Source organism: Pogoniulus pusillus, chromosome 31 (assembly GCF_015220805.1).
Source record: "Pogoniulus pusillus isolate bPogPus1 chromosome 31, bPogPus1.pri, whole genome shotgun sequence".
NCBI lineage: Eukaryota > Metazoa > Chordata > Aves > Piciformes > Lybiidae > Pogoniulus > Pogoniulus pusillus.
This window is the reverse complement of record NC_087294.1, coordinates 468,248-487,311: the sequence shown is the minus strand read 5'-3', so window position 1 is coordinate 487,311 and position 19,064 is coordinate 468,248. Positions and strand designations below refer to the sequence as shown.

The 19,064-nt window shown below is 43.4% G+C and overlaps 1 protein-coding gene across 9 annotated transcripts in view; it reads right to left on the bottom strand.

The window, feature by feature from the left end:
- Nucleotides 1-19,064, bottom strand: part of PLEKHG1 (pleckstrin homology and RhoGEF domain containing G1) — a 149,734-nt gene that overhangs the window by 22,438 nt on the left and 108,232 nt on the right. For all 9 annotated transcript variants that reach the window (XM_064169385.1, XM_064169387.1, XM_064169389.1 and 6 more), the window contains 5 exons: nucleotides 18,702-18,802; nucleotides 9,939-10,008; nucleotides 3,307-3,353; nucleotides 2,686-2,836; nucleotides 874-1,005 (listed from right to left, as the gene is read on the bottom strand). In XM_064169385.1, coding sequence (XP_064025455.1) covers nucleotides 874-1,005; nucleotides 2,686-2,836; nucleotides 3,307-3,353; nucleotides 9,939-10,008; nucleotides 18,702-18,802 — 501 coding nt within the window. The remainder of the gene's footprint in view (nucleotides 1-873; nucleotides 1,006-2,685; nucleotides 2,837-3,306; nucleotides 3,354-9,938; nucleotides 10,009-18,701; nucleotides 18,803-19,064) is intronic.

Here is a 19,064-nt window from a genome sequence, read left to right as displayed (position 1 = left end):
TTCAGCAATGGGTGACAAAGGTTACAATGCTGCAGGCAAGACATTATCAGATATCACCTTATCCTCCCTACATGTATACAACAACAATGAAAAGAAAATAGCCCGCAATAAAATGACTGCAAATAACTTGCATTAATGTTAAAAAGAACAAAAGGGACAAAGAATAATGCTCCATCTCTGGAATGATACAAGCCCATTGCTCTCTTTGAATAAACTAAAAAGTCCCCTCAATTTCCCTACAGCAATCAAAGCATTGCTGATGAAAATGTCATGTAAAAACCATGCTTCACTGGGAAGTTTGAAACTGAAAAAAACCCTGTAGAAAGTCTGCAAAAGAGCTTGCTCTTCATACCAAAAGTTACTCAGGGTGCAGCTTTTAGTTTTGCTTCCAAAATCTTTCATTTGAAGCAAAGTTAACTTTTTTGTAACTGTAACACTTCAAGTTTTATGCTTTTCACAAAGCAACTGATAAGGAGTCTTCAAAAGCCCATGAGGAAAATACTTAAACAAGATGCAGCAGAAGAAACACCTCAAAACAAAATTCACCAGCACAAAGGGGAGAAATCAGAAACCACAGAATTTCTGAACAAAGCCATGCCCTAGGACTGTTCAGAACTGCTGTACAATTGAAGGAAAGGAAGAAGGAAAAGTTATCTTAAGTTCCATACTACCGCAAAATAAAAGCTCCACAGGATACTACTTGTAGGGAAGACGTCGGAGATTTTCCTGCAGCAGCTATGACCATGATTGGATCAGACAGACACAGGCATGCTCAACAGAGGTTAAAGAAAAAGATACATTAAGAAATGTTAATGGTGTATATATTGACAAAGACAGCTCACAAACACTCTTAAAATCTCTTGTGGAACTCACTTGGAGCCTGATGGCATGTTCATGTTTCCTCTTCATGTCATTTATGTGCCACGCCACTCTCTGCATTGTGTCTATGGCATCCAGCACAACGTCATAGCCCTCAGTGTCCTTGTCAAGGTGGTTTTCTATTTCCTGTGGCAGAGAGGGGGAAGAAAACCTTGTTAGTTCTAAATTAATTTTCCTGGTCCAATGCAGTAATATGTTTTCATCCGTCCTATTTTGTCTTTGCAGTGTGATGATTCAAATGCAACATTCCTGCTTTTGTAACTATTGTTTGTTGTTATCAGTTTGATTAACACAAGACGACTAACAAAGGCAGGCCTTTATGATCAGTTTAGCAGTGACCATATTGGCAGCAGCTGATGTGAGCAGAGAGGCAGAGAAAGAAAGCACAGCACACCAAGAGACCTCTTCAGACAGCATTTAATGAATTTCTTAAATGCAGAACACATCTGCACATTTACAAAACCCTAACGGAATTACACTAGGTGTTAGTGTGCAGTTGGAAAGCAGAAAAGCATCAGACATCTTAAAGAAGGATCAGTGTCTTTGCACTTCACTAGAAAATAACTCCCCAATAGGAAACATAAGTGGAAAACATTAACAATAAAGGAGGAATTTCCAAAACTTGCTTAACTCAGTTCACTGAATATGGAAAGAGTTCCCACTCCCTCAGTCATTCCTCTTGACAAAATTCTTACCAGTCAGAGAATCATAGAATCAGCCAGGTTGGAAGAGACCTCCAAGATCATCCAGTCCAACCTAGCACCCAGCCCTAGCCAGCCAACCAGACCATGGCACTAAGTGCCTCATCCAGGCTTTACTTGAACACCTCCAGGGACAGTGACTCCACCACCTCCCTGGGCAGCCCATTCCAATGCCAATCACTCTCTCTGGGAACAACTTCCTCCTAACATCCAGCCTAGACCTGCCCTGGCACAACTTGAGACTGTGTCCCCTTGTTCTATTGCTGGTTGCCTGGGAGAAGAGGCCACCCCCCATCTGGCTACAATGTACCTTCAGGTAGTTGTAGACAGCAATGAGATCACCTCTGAGCCTCCTCTTCTCCAGGCTAAACAACCCCAACTCCCTCAGCCTCTCCTCATAGGGTTTGTGTTTCAGGCCCCTCAGCAGCTTTGTTGCCCTTCTCTGGACACCTTCCAGCACCTCAACCTCTCTCTTGAATTGAGGGGCCCAGAATTGGACACAGCACTCAAGGTGTGGCCTGACCAGTGCTGAGTACAGGGGCAGAATAACCTCCCTTGTCCTGCTGGCCACACTGTTCCTGATGCAGGCCAGGATGCCATTGGCTCTCTTGGCCACCTGGGCACACTGCTGGCTCATCTTCAGCTACTATTTATCAGTACCCCTGGGTGCCTTTCTTCCTGGCTGCTTTCCAGCTACTCAGGTTGTTTATATACATTTAGCCTTTCTTTCAACCACCCCCAGCATTGCAACAGATGAGGGAAATGCCATTTTCATTGGAATAATAAATTTGTGTACAAAAGTGCTTAATCATGACAAGAATCTTCCACATAACTTCAGAATTACAAAGCACTGTTCCTTACAAAGCAGATTATTTGGACGCACAAACTGACACAAGTGTGTCTAGAACAATTACCATAGGTTCTCTGCTCCAGGTACATGTGTATGCTGTGAAATGACAAATGCACAGTCTCCATATGTAGAAGTCAAATACCCTCAAGAGAAAGAGCATCAAAAGAGACCCACAAGCCTTCTAACTTTCAAGCATTGGACCGGAGGCAGAACACAGAGAATCCCTAATTAAATACGTTTCTAATTGGTGCTTACATGCAGGAGCAAGTGGTACTTGAGGATGCGTTGGACAGGTTTCAAGAGGTAGGAGCCCAGGGGCAGAGAATGCTGCAGCACCTCTTGCCGCTCTCTGAAGAACTTGCCCAGTGCCTTGTTCCTCATGCATTCTGTCAACACAGCCACCGACCTGGAAATACCAATACATGACTTTAAGACACGTTTTCTTTGTAAGTCTGTAGGCAAGGCCAAAGCTAGTTTCTTTATTCCCTTGTAAAAGGGGACAGCAGGTTCCCAATCCAATCACTTTAAAACCCACCCAACTATTTACTTATTTGCTTATTTTAAGTTATGTTGTAAATTCAGTTCTGTTCTCCTTTGACATGCAACCATTCTCCCATGCTGGGAATCACATATCTGGAGCAAAGCAGAGTATGAATATGGTTTCTAAAGGACAATAATAGCCACAAAAAACCAAAAAGTCAATTTCAGATGAGTTACTTTTAATTAATTTTAAGTTAAGAAGAGAAGGTAAATTCTGTGGTTCTTCCCCTCCCATTTGGACAGCAGAAAGGGCATGAATTTATTTGCATAGCCTGTAGCTTGCATTACATAAGCAGGTGAAGAGACAGATGAAAAATGGAAGCCCAGCATTCCTACCTTGGGTAGTTGGTGCAGTACTGTGTGTATATGTGGAAATCTTCACTCTGCATGGTGAGGAAATATTTACATATCATTAGATTTTGTCAAACTAGCAGCTAACACACGTGCAACACAAAGATTTTTACACAAAGACAGTGCCTCCTCCGGTTCCTGATCAATGAATAGTCCCTGCACTACCAGAGACCTATTAATTGATTTTCTGTTTTCTTTTTATAGATTTTTTCCTTTAGTCAAAGGGAAAAAACAAAGAAACCTACGTGGAGATAAAGCAAGTTACTTTGCAACAGCCTCTGAGGTCCTTTTTGACAATCTGCATCTCTTGAAAAGCAATCATCAAAACAAAGCCAAACAGCACCACCACATCCCCCCACCTTCAAACAACTGCCTCGCTCATCCCTTGTGTTGTGTGTGATACAGCACATACCTGAGTATTGCCAGAATTAGGTTTGCAGGCTATGTTCAGAGTGTGATTTTCAAGCCATTAGAAATACACATTTGAGCAAAGTTTAAGCCACAAAAGTGATTTTTTACCCTTGCAATAAATTATAACTTAACACTGAAAATTATTACCCAAATCATAGTTTCTGCAGTTCTGAAGATTGAGAAAGCACTGCAGAACTGCAAAGTGCTCCTAAAATCAATTACTTTTTCTTTCCCGAGTTGTAGACTAACAAACCCAATGCTTCTGAAATGAACAAGGCTTTAGTTTCCACTCCAAGCATCTTCAGAACGAACTGGCATTCTGCCGCAGAACAGGAGCGCTCCACGAGGGGCAGGCACTGGTGAATGGGGAGACCAAGCCTCTGCCTTCACAGAAAGGCTCTGAGGAGCCACACCGCATGGAGAGAGGGCCGATGCAGGCTGCGGCTTTTGTTTCTAATTGTTGGGTTAGTGTTGTGTTTCTTTTCCTAAACCATCAAAATGAGGCAACTCTGGCAGTACCCTTCCCCCATTTTCAGCAGCCCCTCTCTCTCCCTCTCTCACAGGGCTAAAGCAGGTCGTCATTCATTTCTCCACTGAGTGATTCATAAGGACTCTCTACAAAGCAAGGTGCTACTCCATGTCAGTGTCACTGCAATCCAGTATTTCTTACTGGATTTCAATATTAACCATTCAGGGAAACAAAAACACCCCAACCAATCGAAAAAAAACCCAAACAACAACAGCAAAACTACCAAACAAACAAACAAACAAAACCCCCAAACACAAAACACCCCCCCAAAATTTAAAAACTTTACCACTGAAGTGTTTAGAAGTATTCAGCTTGCTTCTTCATGTCTGGACTAATTTTGCTGTCACAGCTGGTTTCACAGCAGTGTACCTATGCTTATGTCCACACTGATATCTATCAAACTTCTGTGGTAGCCTGATCATGCCCATGCTTGTGCCTTGCAGCTACAACATATATTAATAGAAAGCTTTTTTTGTTGTTTGTTGTGTTTGTTTGTTTGCTTTTCATTGGGATTTTTTTTTTTGTTTTAATATGAACTGTAGTATATTCCCATGGCCAAAATTAAAGAACAATGCAACTAGATCACAAGCAAACTGTAGTGTGTGCATTTTGTGTCAATTAAAATATATATATATATATATATATATATATATATATATATATATATACATACTCTCAGAAATAGTCATATGGTCGTTCTGCTTTTTGAGCAAACAGAAAAACCCAAACCAGAAGAAAGGAATACCTGCTGAGAACTTCTATCAAAGGGAATTATTAGTAGTAAAACACACAAGGCCAAGCACTTAAGGAGTTCAGAGTGGACTGAGTGCTTCCACCTCACAAAATCAAAAGCAGCTCTGAAATCCTCAGGAGCCTTTTCGTACTGTCCCACTTTGGGTTTTGCTTTGCAGGGTTTTTGGACGGGGGTTGTGGGCTGTGGTTTGTTGATTCGTTTTGTTTTTAACATAAGGTTAAAACCATGTTCACTGGGATTTTTAATTCTAAAAGAAAGTATGTCTACCTATTAAATTAAAAACAACCAAAACCAACCAACAACCCAAACCCAAAAGTAGTTCCTTATGTATTCAACACCTCTAAAAGCTTTAAGAAGAGTTTCACAATCATTTCTGCTTTCTGAACAGACAAGACTCCAAATTTCATACTTGACTTACATGTGTACATGCTTCATTGCATCATAGCTCACTTAAAACCATCAAAGAGCATTCACTTTTGCCAAGCTATTCATGCACATTGCCAGTAGAAAGCTAATTACATATATTTTGCCTCCAGAATTATATCATTGATATGCATTCAAAGTTATGATACTGGTATGAATCAAAATCATACATTCTGCCAAGGCATCATCAAGATTGACACATATCCATTAGGAGAATGACCAAGAGAGCCACTTCTAAGAGAGGCTCTTCCTAAGCCTGAGCAAGAAAGTTGCACTGCTCAGGACAGAAGTTCTCCCATCACCTGCCTGGTTAACCAGCACCTCTGCATAGTCAAAGAAGAGACCTTTAGTTCAAATGCCCAGTCGATCACCTCTCCTTCACAGCAGCCTACCCAAAGAAAACATTGTGTTCCTGGGAGCATAACAGTGCACAAGCTGTGCAGGCTAAAGACAATACTGCAAACTATGCTCAGAAGCAACAGAAAAACTAGGATACATTCAGTGTACTTCTATCAGTGTTTTCACACAGCAAGTGAAACATCAGCTATACTCAGCAGTATTTCTTTAGATAAAATTACTGAGCTTGAAAGTCCTTTTGTTTACCTCAATTGTCTTTAAACCAGATTAAAAATGATGCCTGAAGGCAGCCTGGAATCACAGCCAGAGATTTTTTTTTTTTCTAAAAAAAGCTGGGGTGGTAGAGGGTGCAAAGATTGAGACCCTAGACAAGAGCTGATCTACACTGAGTACAGCTCACCCTGAAGAGTGAAGCCAAGGGAAAGCAGATCTCAGCTATACTTTGCTTGCGCATTGCTGCTGAATCAATTCACTGCATGTCTCCTCCACGAGAAGTGATATGTGGCTGCATCCCTCATCTTGTCACAGCTCTTGGTGCACTGTGCAGTTTTACAGCCAAAAGAAGCACTTTAAAAGAAAATGAAGACTAAGAAAATGAGCTGAGTCAGAGTGCAAGCTGAAGCCAATTGCTCAGATCTCCTTTTCACTAACGAAATGTTAGATTAATTCTCCCTTTCCTCTTGGTTAAACTGTTGGAGTGTCTTTCAGAAAACATATGTCCTGGATTTCCGGGGTGCTGAGTGCACTGTGCCACAGTTAAGCTCTCCTTTACAACTCACTTAAAGGTAAACATGTAGAATACTGAAGTCAATCTTCTAATTAACACTGGAAGCATTACTATGAAAATGAATGATTGAGTTGGCAAGAAAACGTGTAGACCATCTTTTATGTGAATAATTGAACTAGAGCTAAGTGTGCGCTGGAACCCTTTATTTAGCCTCCAATTACTGTTACCAGCAAAACGTCTCCAAGACATTTAATGTACTAGAGTTAATACAGCTCCTCTAGACAAAGGGGCAGGACAAGAGCTGGTAGAAGCTAAAGTACCCTCAGTAGCAGGTTATTTCTGTGCAGCAGCCATTCCACTCTGTCTAAACAAATACCCAACTGCATCATCTGCATGCAGGGGCAGAAAGGTCACGACCAGACAGCAGGTTGTAAAAAGTGTGCTTTTCTGCATATGCATCTATTTGCCTGTGAGTTGCTAATGAATCTACATATCTGAAGGCAGAGAGATTTAATACAATGTTAAGTTGTAATTAAATATTTCTATTTGTATCAAGTTGTGCATGGTTAGCAAGTTTTCTGTTACTGGCTAGTTTACGCTAAAGACATCTTGCTGAAGACTGTTAACAAGTCGAAGCTGCCGTTTTAGGAGTTATTTACTTTGGACATTCAGCACAATGAGTGTTAAGATAAAAATTCAAATCTGCAATGACAGGTTTTATTCAGAGTGAACAGATGCAATTTACCAATGCTTGCTCTACCTCCCCTGAAAGTAAAAGCTGCAAGGCTGTCTGCTACTCAAGCATGAAATTTATACACAAGAAACAGCGATGCACACTTGTGTGAGGGAAGTACAAAATGCTACACAGCAAATTTTATTGAGCAAAACCAACTAATGAAGTCAAGTTCAAAGAAACAGTCCATCAAATATGGTCCAAGACTAGAAATTACAAAATGAGGCCACCTAGATATTTTCATAAATATCAAACACTTTAATTCCAACAATCTCCAGAGTTACATTAACTGTAACTGTTCTGTTATACGTACAAACCAACTTGTTTCATTTCCCACGGGCTCTGAAGGAAGAAACAGCTATTGCTTTATTCAATGACTGAGCTTCACGCAACGCAAGGAGCGAATACAGCAACTACAGTGGAGACCTGATTATGTATTTATAAATATCTGACAACTAGGACAACTCACAGCTAAACCAGTAGGGTGAAAAAAAGTACACTAGAGCCAGAGCTCATGTAACCTAAGCACAGTTCTGCTGAAAACGTTAAAGAAGCTCCAGTGGAGCTGCATCCCTTAGCTTGTAAGCTGGTTTAGGGCAGCTTAAGTCACAATGAAGACCTAACACATTTGAAGCGACCAATCAATAAATGGCCAAAGTCCTGTAGTACTTGAAGGACCTGATACTGCCAAAAAAGGCAGATTTATTTCCACTACTCAATGTTGGGAAGATACAAGCAACTGAGAATGCACAACTGGAGTCTGTTAAGGGAGTCAACAGTTTCTATGATGACATCCTCATGGTCAAAACCAGAACTGTGGGATACTTTGGCATTGTTTGACTTTGCTTTTAAGTGTTTGCACTTGTCTGGATGAAGCTAAAAATGCTTGTTAGTGCTGCAACCCCTAGCAATTTCTGAGCTGTTGGATAGTTGGCGGCCATAATACAAATGCTAAAAGCATTTGACAAGGGAACAAAAAACATGAGCAATGATGTGCAGACAGAACTAACAGCCAAAAAGTCAGAAAACTCCTTCAGCTGTCAATAAGAGTCCAACTCTTTCCTAGATTTGCTATCATCACTTGCACCACCTCTATTTCATCTCACAGCCAGCAGTCCCAGGTATGCACATTACAGCAGAATGATTTACCAGCTCACACCTATACTGTCTCTACATGTCCTGAGGGCTTTATAACTGGCCTTTACTACGTGGCTACTCTGCTGGGTTATGTTCACGCTCTTGTCTGTCAGGATCTCAGATGCTCTTCTGCTCAGCAATTTCCTAGTCCATTTGACCCAGTGTGCATATGAGGTTACACTGTTTCAGAAGTAGGACAACTGCCCTTACCCTGTTCTCTCTCCTTCAATTCCATATAGGCCATTTGGAGACATAACATGCCATAAACCCCATTGCAATGAGGTGAACATACATCCTGCTTTTGTAATAGTAGTGCCAACACTAAGATCTCTCAGTGCATACAAAAGATCAAATACTAAGTAACAGCTTTCTCAAACCCAACTCAAGCAAGTGATCCACTGAATGCACAGCACTCAGCTGGTATCATCACTCCCCTTTCCAATAATATCTGTTCTGTCACAGCAGTGCCAAACAAAACCACGTGGTCCAGTTACTCTCAAATCCTTGTGTCAGACCTGTGATTCCCAAAACTGTATGCCTGGTGCTAGCAGTAGTGATTTCATGACAAATCCCCAAGCATGGCAGTTTTGTGAGTTTGTTGTTACTTTTCTCAAATGGAGACAGGGACATACAGAGGCTATCCAGATTTAAGCAATTACATTCTCCTTTTCACTTCCTTTTCCCCCAGAAATGAAGACAACATTACTTCTTCATGCCCTGGGCTCATTCAAGGGAAATGCGAGTTCTCTGGCAAAGTGCATTGTAGTCATCTGTAGCCCAGAACACTTAATCTCTTGTCCTACCCATATGGCCATTTCCCTTCTCCCTGGTTGGTTCCCTGGGTTTCTGGAATAAAAGACTCCTATTTGGTTCTCTGCATTTCTCATGCACTTGACAACTTTTCTTTCTCCATACTTTTTGCCCTTGGAATTGACCAACAGAATGAAGTTGTCAGCTCTGTGTTCAGAAAATTTAGAGTAATTTAGAGAGAATGAGAATCTTAAGGCTAGACTTTGGGCTATTCCCTTTAAAAATAACATCAAAAGTATGCTTGCTGGATTCAGGACAAAAAACAACACAGCCACGAGTATTTGCCATTTCTAAAAATGCAGCTAAATTGTGTTCTCTAGTTGCTTTTAAGCTGAGAAGGCATATCTGGAGTGTTATTTGATCATCTAGATTGTAAAGGGAGGAAAACAGTGAATTCTTCTAATACATGACCAAAAAACTCCCAACAAAACAAAGCAACCCCAAATAAACAAACAGAAATTTAAACCCCAGCCCTAGATCAAAAGTTCCACCAGTTCTGACAGACTTTTTGATGAAAAGAACACATTTTTCTTGATTTTTTTAAATGCAAATCACAGCCATACCCCCATTGTCTGCTATGAGAAATGCCTTCCTCTTTTGTAGATTTGCTAACTTTGCTTAGTGGAAGTCACGTAAACAGTCAAGATTTGGTCACAAAACACAATAAATGATTCATATTTCCCCAGGTCACTCTACAACTGAAGTTGTGCTGCAGAACCCTGCAGCAGTCACTTACCTTGGAAACAAAACAGTCTGCTATAGCCACAGGATCATTTTCACAGTTTTCCAGATCTTGCAGCAGTTCACTAAAACAACAGGAAAAGGAAAGATAATAATCCACTCTTTGGAATAGATGCACACAGGTGTGTGTGCAGCCAGACAGTGCTTCATCATTCACAGCTGTGGTGCCCAAAGCACTTAACTCAGAGTCCCAAAAAAAGGAATGAGAATCCTTTTGATGCCCTTCTTCCCTCTAGATGTATAGCTGCTGGCAGGGTTTGTGTAGAGTCAGAGGAGGACTCTAAGGTACTCTAAGGCCCTCCCTTCAGATTGACAGCTCTTGTGTAGTATCCACACTGGTTGTACAGTTTGTTTACAAACTAACACTGCTGAAAACTAACAAAATTCAAAAGACCATGCCCTGTCCTATAAAGATTCCATATGTCTGAGGGAGATGGGGAGCTTATCTGAAAAACTTAGATAAGAACCAAGAACAATGGTAATGAGCTCACTAAGGAAAATTTGTCCTACTTTTAGTGAGTCTCTTCACTGAACAAAAATTATTACCCTGGAAAATGTTTTCTGGAAGGGGATATATAAATTCTACACGAATAAAAATAAATCTTTACTGGCAAGATTGTACAATTTTCACATGCCAAGAAGGAAATGAATTCATCGTGACAGCTGCAAGGCAATAAGGGAGCGTGATTGCTTTTGTATGAAACTCATGTTCTCAGAAGCCAGCTTGGTGAAAGCGACTTCACGCAGAAGAAGAAAACCTCAAAAGCCTCTCCTGGATCCAAAGTGGTTTCAGTCTCACTGAAAGATGTTCTCAGCAAAAAAAAAAAAAAAAAAAAAAAAAAGGAAAACAAAGCACACAAGAGAAGAATCTGAGTTTTCTGCCAAACTGTTCTCCAATAGAACTTTTCTTTTCTCCCCCTCCTCTCCTCCTCATCAGATCGTTTGCTGCTTAGGGCTACTTTTCTTTCGGTTCACAGCCGGTTCCCTGAATTAATTTTGCCTAAGAGTTGCTAAGCCTGTATCTAGGGAACCCTCCTTTTCCTCTCTAAGCAGACACAGTTCCAAAATGGAGTAAGCCAGAAAAGTTTCCTGACTTGTTCTCTGCTTCTCTAATTACAGGAGGAAGGAAGGAGAGAAATCACCAACCACTCAGAAGGAACAAAGACCTTAGGTTCAGTGGTCACAGCCACTGACTCATTTTGTATCATCACCCCACCGTTTTAAAACAAGACATGAGTATTTTCCTCCTCTGATTTAGAGTGAGCAAGAGATGGTAATAACAGAGGCATCTGACAAGCAGTTTTGGTGGAATGGAAGAAATGGAAAGACGTGGGAAGAAGACAGCATAGTTTGCCTTGAACCTAGGATAAAAGCTTGATGATCAAGTACTGTGCAGTCCAGTCATAACGACACCTCTGAAAAACCTCAATCTCTGAATGCCTGACGGGACACAGCATCCAACACAAAAATGGAGATAGCAGGCACAATCTGGTCCTCAGAGTAGAATACTTTCACCATACAAAGTTCTGGAAAATTAATCCTAAAAGCTCAGACAAAAAAAAAAAAAAAAAAAAAAAAAAAAAAAAACAACCAAGAGAAACTTAGCTCTGCTGAAAGTATGTTGTCATGAAAAGCCTGCTCACAGAAAGCACCTGAAACTACCAGCAAAGAACTGCCAAATGGACAGCTTTCAAAAGGTAAAAATAAATTAAAAGACTCTAGAGTATGTTTAGGACCCAGAAGCTACATGCCAAATTTCACATAGAAGGAAACTTAATCCTCAGAGCTATATTTGGACCTACAATGAGTGTTCAGTCTTAAAAGCTCACAATTTCCGTGTAGAATTTTAAAAGAGAAGGCCTGCAATACATTAGTAACTTATTAGAGGCTTTGGACAGCTTTCCAGTGAATTTTAGTCATTGTAATGATATAGCTATGTCTAAAATTGCCCAAACCAATTTTTTTGGTCTTCTTCTATTTAACCTCTGCAAGCATTTGTTATTGTTGTTGTTGTTTGCTTGGGGGTTTTTATCTCTCAATTATTCTGTACGATGAGTGATCACACTTGTAGTGGGGTGCTCCAAACTCCCTTCTCATTCTTCCATTAACAGCAATTTGAAGGTGAAGAAGGAGGCACAAAACTGTTTTCCCCCTCCCTTGTGGGCTTGAACAGGGCATGGCAAAAGGTGCCCTTTTCCCACATGGGTACTGACGCGTGGGAAAGCCCATGCTAGAACCTGGGATTGTGCCTGGCTGGTTTCTTCACACCCAGTATGTACTGACACTGGACGCACTGTCTAGGAAAGACTTAGAGCAAGGAGAAAGCACGCACAGTTTCACAGCCCTCGCACAAGTCCCACAAGTCTGCAAGTTCAGTAAGTTCATTAGGTCCATTTGAAAGAGTTGCCTGTGGCATCCAGCCCTGGCTTGGACCAGCATATCCTGGCCTTCTGTTTGCTATGCCCAAGCTGGAAGGATCCTGCCTCTGCTGTAAACTGCCACCATTCCAGAAACACTCCAGCAGTACAGCTTTTCTCTGCACTGCTAAGGCAGTGCCAATCCACAAGATCTGCCTCATGGAAGCTGTGTCTACAGACACTTTGACGGGTTCCATTTGCACTGGAATTAATGCCATGTGGATTGTAACTTGCAGTTCCAGAGGCTGCTACAACAAAATCCAGAGAGCATCTCCAAATCCTACTCTGCCCTCATGATTAAATCAGCCTTTCCCTAGGCTCTCTGCTCTGTCTCTTGATTTTCTAAGTAGAGTAAAGCTATCTTCTGGCTTAGCCTTTTCCATTTTCTGACTTTCCCAAATTATCAAATTGCCCGTAGCACCCTTGTGGAAATTCCTGACCAAATTAGAACCTGTGAATAAAATTTAACTCGTTCTTTATACAGTTTTTGTGGTGGGCTTTTCAGGAAAATAAACCCACAAACGATATTTCTGTAATTCCCACCTCATCAATCATTCCCAACCAAATCAACGCTTGGAGGCATTTTTATGAGATGATATTTGCAATGGTGCTAGTATGAATATGTCACAGCTACCAAGTCTGCCATTCGTCTGGCTTTTGAAGAATCAGGCCATGTTTGTTTTTCCTCAATCCTGTGGCCACTGGGAAGCTGCAAGCTCATCATCATTGTCTCATGTCTTTAAAATGCATGATCAGGCTGCCTTCATGCTAGACAGTTGGTCACGTCGGTTGTAGCCGAGGCAGGACACAATAGCTTCTTAGTTAAGTGTATTCCCTTACTCAGCAGTAGCTGATTTAAGCTTCTAGAAAATACCTTAGGTTTCATCTTTGTCAATAATCTGTGATTAGATTAATCCTCACTCTTCTCTATGATACTGAACAGTGATCCCAGCAGCTGAAGTACTTTTTAAAGTAGCTTCCCACGATGATGGAAAGATGCTCTTTGATACTAGTCCACCTGTTCAGAATCATCTTTGGATACAGTTAGATTATCTGTTCTTCAGTGAATGCAGTAGTTTGAGAGATGCTTTGTCCACTACAGCAAAGCTTAGAGAGCTTTTACAGGAGTAGTAGCATAAAACCACAGCCTGGTTCGGCAAGAGTGCAGGACCCAGGCTAGCTCAGCTGAAACGCGCTTTCTCGCAGCCTTTTTTCTCCTCTTTTCTTGAGGCTCTCTCGATCTGAGGAGCCCAGAGGGAGGCAGGGAGCGGCAAGCAGGCGCTAAGTGCTCGCAGGAAGGTGAGTCAGAGAGCGGTGCCTGGCGAGCGGCACATTTAAACGAGGAGCTCACTGCTGTCTCTGCTGAGCGCAGCGCAGTGCCGCTGGGAAAAAAAAAAAACAAAACAAACCCAAACAAACAAAAAAAACCCAAACAAAACAAAAAACCCCACCACACCTAACAACTCGCAGCGGACCTTCAGGATAGCAGACATGGTTCGAACCAGGTCCAAGCTGTACAATACTTGTAAAACTGTGGGCACCCAAACAGAGCCCACCTGTAGGAGTGCAGGCGCCCAGACGTCTGGATGTGAGGAGTGCTGGAGCCTGGCACTCGACACAGGCAATGGCTGCATTAGGTGTGAGCAGATTGATTGTCTGCTTAACCTGGTGGCTGAACTCAAGGGAGATGTGGAACAACTGAAGGCTGAAAGGGAAGGTACAAAAGAGCACCATGCTCTGCAGTCCCCCTTGCCAGAGGGAGACGAACAGAGCAACCAAGAAGAATGGATGCAGGTGCCTGCCAGAAGGGGCAAGGGAAAACCCTTCCAGCCATCTTCACATCCCCATCTGCCCTTACATAACAGATATAGGGCACTAGAGGTTGAGGATGAGGTGATCCTGGAGCAGGCAGAAGCATCACCGGCTGGGAGGGCAACTGAGACAAATCAGTTGCCCCTCGCATCAGAACAAGTACCCAGAAGAAAAAGAGGAGGGTAATTGTTATTGGTGACTCCCTTCTGCAGGGAACAGAGGGCCCCATATGCCGGCCAGACCCCTTCCACAGGGAGCTCTGCTGCTTCCCTGGAGCCTGGGTCAGGGATGTTACCAGGAGGCTGCCTACTGTAGTGCAGCTCTCTGATTACTATCCCTTATTAGTTATACAGGCAGGGAATGATGAGATTAATAACAGAGGGCTAAAAGCTATCAAAAGGGACTTTAAGACACTGGGGAAAGCAGTTGAGGGAGCAGGGGCACAGGTAATCTTTTCATCTATACCCTTAGTCACAGGCTGGAATACAGAGAAGAATAGGAAAGCATATTTGATGAACAAGTGGCTCAGAGGTTGGTGCATCCAACATAACTTTGGATTCTTTGATCTTGGGGAACTTCATCTTGCCACAGGTCTGCAATCAGCAGATGGGACACAACTATCACAGAAGGGGAGAAGGACCCTGGCACATAAGCTGGCTGGGCTTGTTGAGAGGGCTTTAAACTAGAATGGAAGGGGGAGGGGGTTAAACATGACAGCACCAGAGATAAATCAAAGGGAATTGAGGATGGTAGGCTAGAGCTAGGAGTAAAAGCAGCAGCCCAGCTGAAGTGCATGTACACTACTGCACGCAGTATGGGTAACAAACAAGAGGAGCTGGAAGCTCTGGTGCTGGAGGAAAACTATGATATTGTTGCCATCACTGAAACGTGGTGGGATGGCTCACATGATTGGTGTGCTGTAATCAATGGCTACAGACTCTTCAGGAGAGACAGGCAAGGGAGAAAGGGCGGGGGAGTGGCTCTGTATATTAGGAATGCTCTGGATGTCGTGGAGGTAGAAATCTAAGATGTTCAAGTTGAGTCATTATGGGTGAGACTTAAGGCGAAGGCCAACAAGGCTGATATCCTGGTTGGAGTCTGTTACAGACCACCCAACCAGGAAGAAGAGGTTGATTTATTACTCTTTAAGCAACTGGAGGCTGCCTCAAGATCACCTCTCTTTGTTCTGGTGGGCGACTTTAACCTAGCAGACATCTGCTGGGACTTAAACACTGCAGAGAAGAAGCAGTCTAGAAGGTTTCTGCAATGTGTGGAAGACAACTTCCTATCCCAGCTGTTATGTGAGCCTACCAGGGGGGCAGCCCTGCTTGACCTGCTGCTCACAAATAGAGAGGGGCTGGTAGGGGATGTGGTGGTTGGAGGCTGCCTGGGGTCCAGTGACCATGAAATTATAGAGTGTTCAATACATGAGAAACCAGGAGGGGCATCAACAGAACCTCCACACTGGACTGCCCAAGGGCAGACTGCAGCCTATTTAAGGAACTAATTCAGAAAGTTCCTTGGGAAATAGCCCTTAGAAACAAAGGGGTCCAGGCAGGTTGGAGCTGCTTCAAGAGAGAACTCCTGCAGGCACAGGAGCAGCTGTGCCACTGTGCCATTGAGCTGGCAGAGGAGCCGACGAGGGAGGCAGCCAGGCTGGATGGGCAGGGAGCTGCTGAAGGAATTAAAGATTAAAAAGAGAGTGTATCACCTTTGGAAAAGAGGGGAGGTGTCCCAGGAGAAGTTCAAGGAAGTTGCTAGGTCTTGTAGAGGAAAAATTAGAGAGGCAAAAGCCCACTTGGAGCTCAGGCTGGCCACGGCTGCCAAGGAAAATAAAAAGTGTTTCTTTAAATATCTGAATGGCAAGAGAAGGGCCAAGGACAACCTCCAGTTCTTGTTAGATAGAGATGGGAACATAGTGACAAAGGATGAGGAAAAGGCAGAGGTGCTTAACACCTTCTTTGCCTCAATCTTCACTAGTGGGACAGGTTGTCTCCAGCACAGCTGGACTCCTGAAGTGGTGGATGGAGTCAGGGACCAGTACAGTCCCCCTCTAATCCATGAGGAAGCAGTAAGGGATCTGCTAAGTCACTTGGATCCTCACAAGTCCATGGGAGCGGATGGGATCCACCCTAGGGTGCTGAGAGAGCTGGCAGCTGAGCTGGCCAAGCCACTCTCCATCATTTGTCAGCAGTCCTGGCTCACTGCAGAGGTCCCTGAAGACTGGAAGCTGGCCAATGTGATTCCCATACACAAGAAGGGTCGTAAGGAGGAGCCAGAAAACTACAGACCTGTGAGCCTGACCTCAGTGCCAGGCAAGGTCATGGAACAGGTCATCTTGGGTGCCATCACACAGCACCTACAGGATGGCCAAGGGATCAGGCCCAGCCAGCATGGGTTTAGGAAGGACAGGTCCTGCCTCACCAACCTGATCTCCTTTTATGATCAGGTTCCTGCCTGGTGAATGTGGGGCAGGCTGTGGATGGAGTCTACTTGGACTTCAGCAAAGCCTTTGACACTGTCTGCCACAAGAAGCTCCTAGCCAAGCTGGTAGCTCATGGTTTGGACAGATTCACTCTGTGCTGGATCAAGAACTGGCTGGATGGCAGAGCTCAGAGAGTGGTGGTGAATGGTGCCACATCCAGTTGGCAGCTGTCACTAGTGGTGTTCCCCAAGGATCAGTGCTGGGCCCAGTCCTGTTCAATATCTTTATTGATGATCTGGACGAGGGCATTGAGTCCAGCATCAGTAAGTTTGCAGATGACACCAAGCTAGGAGCAGCTGTGGATCTGTTGGAAGGTAGGAGAGCCCTGCAGAGGGACCTGGACAGGCTGGATGGGTGGGCAGAGGCCAATGGGATGAGGTTTAACAAGGCCAAGTGCAGGGTTCTGCACTTTGGCCACAACAACCCCAAGCAGCACTACAGGCTGGGGACTGAGTGGCTGGAGAGCAGCCAGGAGGAAAGGGACCTGGGGGTACTGATAGATAGTAAGCTGAAGCTGAGCCAGCAGTGTGCCCAGGTGGCCAAGAGAGCCAATGGCATCCTGGCCTGCATCAGGAGCAGTGTGACCAGTAGGACAAGGGAGGTTATTCTTCCCCTGTACTCAGCACTGGTCAGGCCACACCTTGAGTACTGTGTCCAGTTCTGGGCCCCTCAATTCAAGAGAGATGTTGAGGTGCTGGAACATGTCCAGAGAAGGGCAACGAAGCTGGTGAGGGGCCTGGAACACAAATCCTATGAGGAGAGGTTGAGGGAGCTGGGCCTGTTTAGCCTGGAGAAGAGGAGGCTCAGGGGTGATCTTATTACTGTCTACAACTGCCTGAAGGGGCATTGTAGCCAGGTGGGGGTTGGCCTCTTCTCCCAGGTAACCAGCAATAGAACAAAGGGACACAGTCTCAAGTTGTGCCAGGGTAGGTATAGGCTGGATGTTAGGAGGAAGTTCTTCACAGAGAGAGTGATTTCCCATTGGAATGGGCTGCCCAGGGAGGTGGTGGAGGCACCGTCCCTGGGGGTCTTCAAGAAAAGCCTGGATGAGGCACTCAGTGCCATGGTCTAGTTCACTGGCTAGGGCTGGGTGCTAGGTTGGACTCGATGATCTTGGAGGTCTCTTCCAACCTGGTTGATTCTATGATTCTATGATTCTATGATTCTATGAAAAATACATGTGGACTTCATGGCAGTGTATTTCTTGCATTGATTGAATATCCAAGTTTTCCTCAAATGCTAAGTTCATTATTTTACAGTAACAGGATTCAGATAAAAGTAGCAGTATCATGCTTCTAAAACTGTAGGTACTGCAGGTCCCACACGATGTTGCACTAGCTATACAAGCAAGAAATTTTACTTCAGGCTCCCAATACACTTCTGCTGGCAGAGCTTTAGAGAAACCATAAAGATACTGAGCAGAAGCCTTCACAAGTTTTACAAATTAATACAGGGGGTCCCTAGTAGCGTAAAACACGACAAAAGCCAGATCAGTGTGATGTATGTTAGTACAGAGCAAGAATTTATTGCACATGGCTTTGCACTAGGCTCATTTAGGGCACAAAATAGGTACCCAACATGAAATCAAACAAAAGTAAATAAAGACCACGCTTGATTAATAAAAAAAATCTGATCTCAGCAAACCAGCCCTGTTGAGAATCAAAGATAGACCATTTGTATCTGACCTCAACAAACCAGCCCTGCTGAGAATCAAAGATAGACCATTTGTATCTGACCTCAGCAAACCAGCCCTGTTGAGAATCAAAGATAGACCATTTGTATCTGACCTCAACAAACCAGCCCTGCTGAGAATCAAAGATAGACCATTTGTATCTGACCTCAACAAACCAGCCCTGCTGAGAATCAAAGATAGACCATTTGTATCTGACCTCAACAAACCAGCCCTGCTGAGAATCAAAGATAGACCATTTGTCAACTTACACCTTGGCTGTATTGCAGTGATAAAACAGTGTTTGCTTGGCTTGCTCCCTTCCCATTACCATAGGCTACTGAACTGTTCTCATTTAGTTAAAGAGGATTTTACCTGTTGAAATTGTAGATATCCCGTATGTTTCCAAACAGGGCTGATCGCTCTTCTGTCCCCAGGGCGAGCTTGGTCTGGTCAGTGATACAGTCGAGGTAATCCTACAGAAGAAATAGGTAGGCCTTCAGACATTTTCTCCTTTTCTAGACCAGTAAATGGACCTATGTTCTACTGTTCAAGATGAGTCTCTCATATCAGTTTCACCTTATTATTACAGTAAGGCCTTCTGTAGTCCCTCTGTGAACAGTCACTCTATTATGGAAGGTAACAGTACTTACCTGTTCATTGAAAGCAAGAACACAACAAAGGACTGAGCACTAAGTTATAGCTCTTAGCAGGACAGCCAACATTTCTCATGCTGCT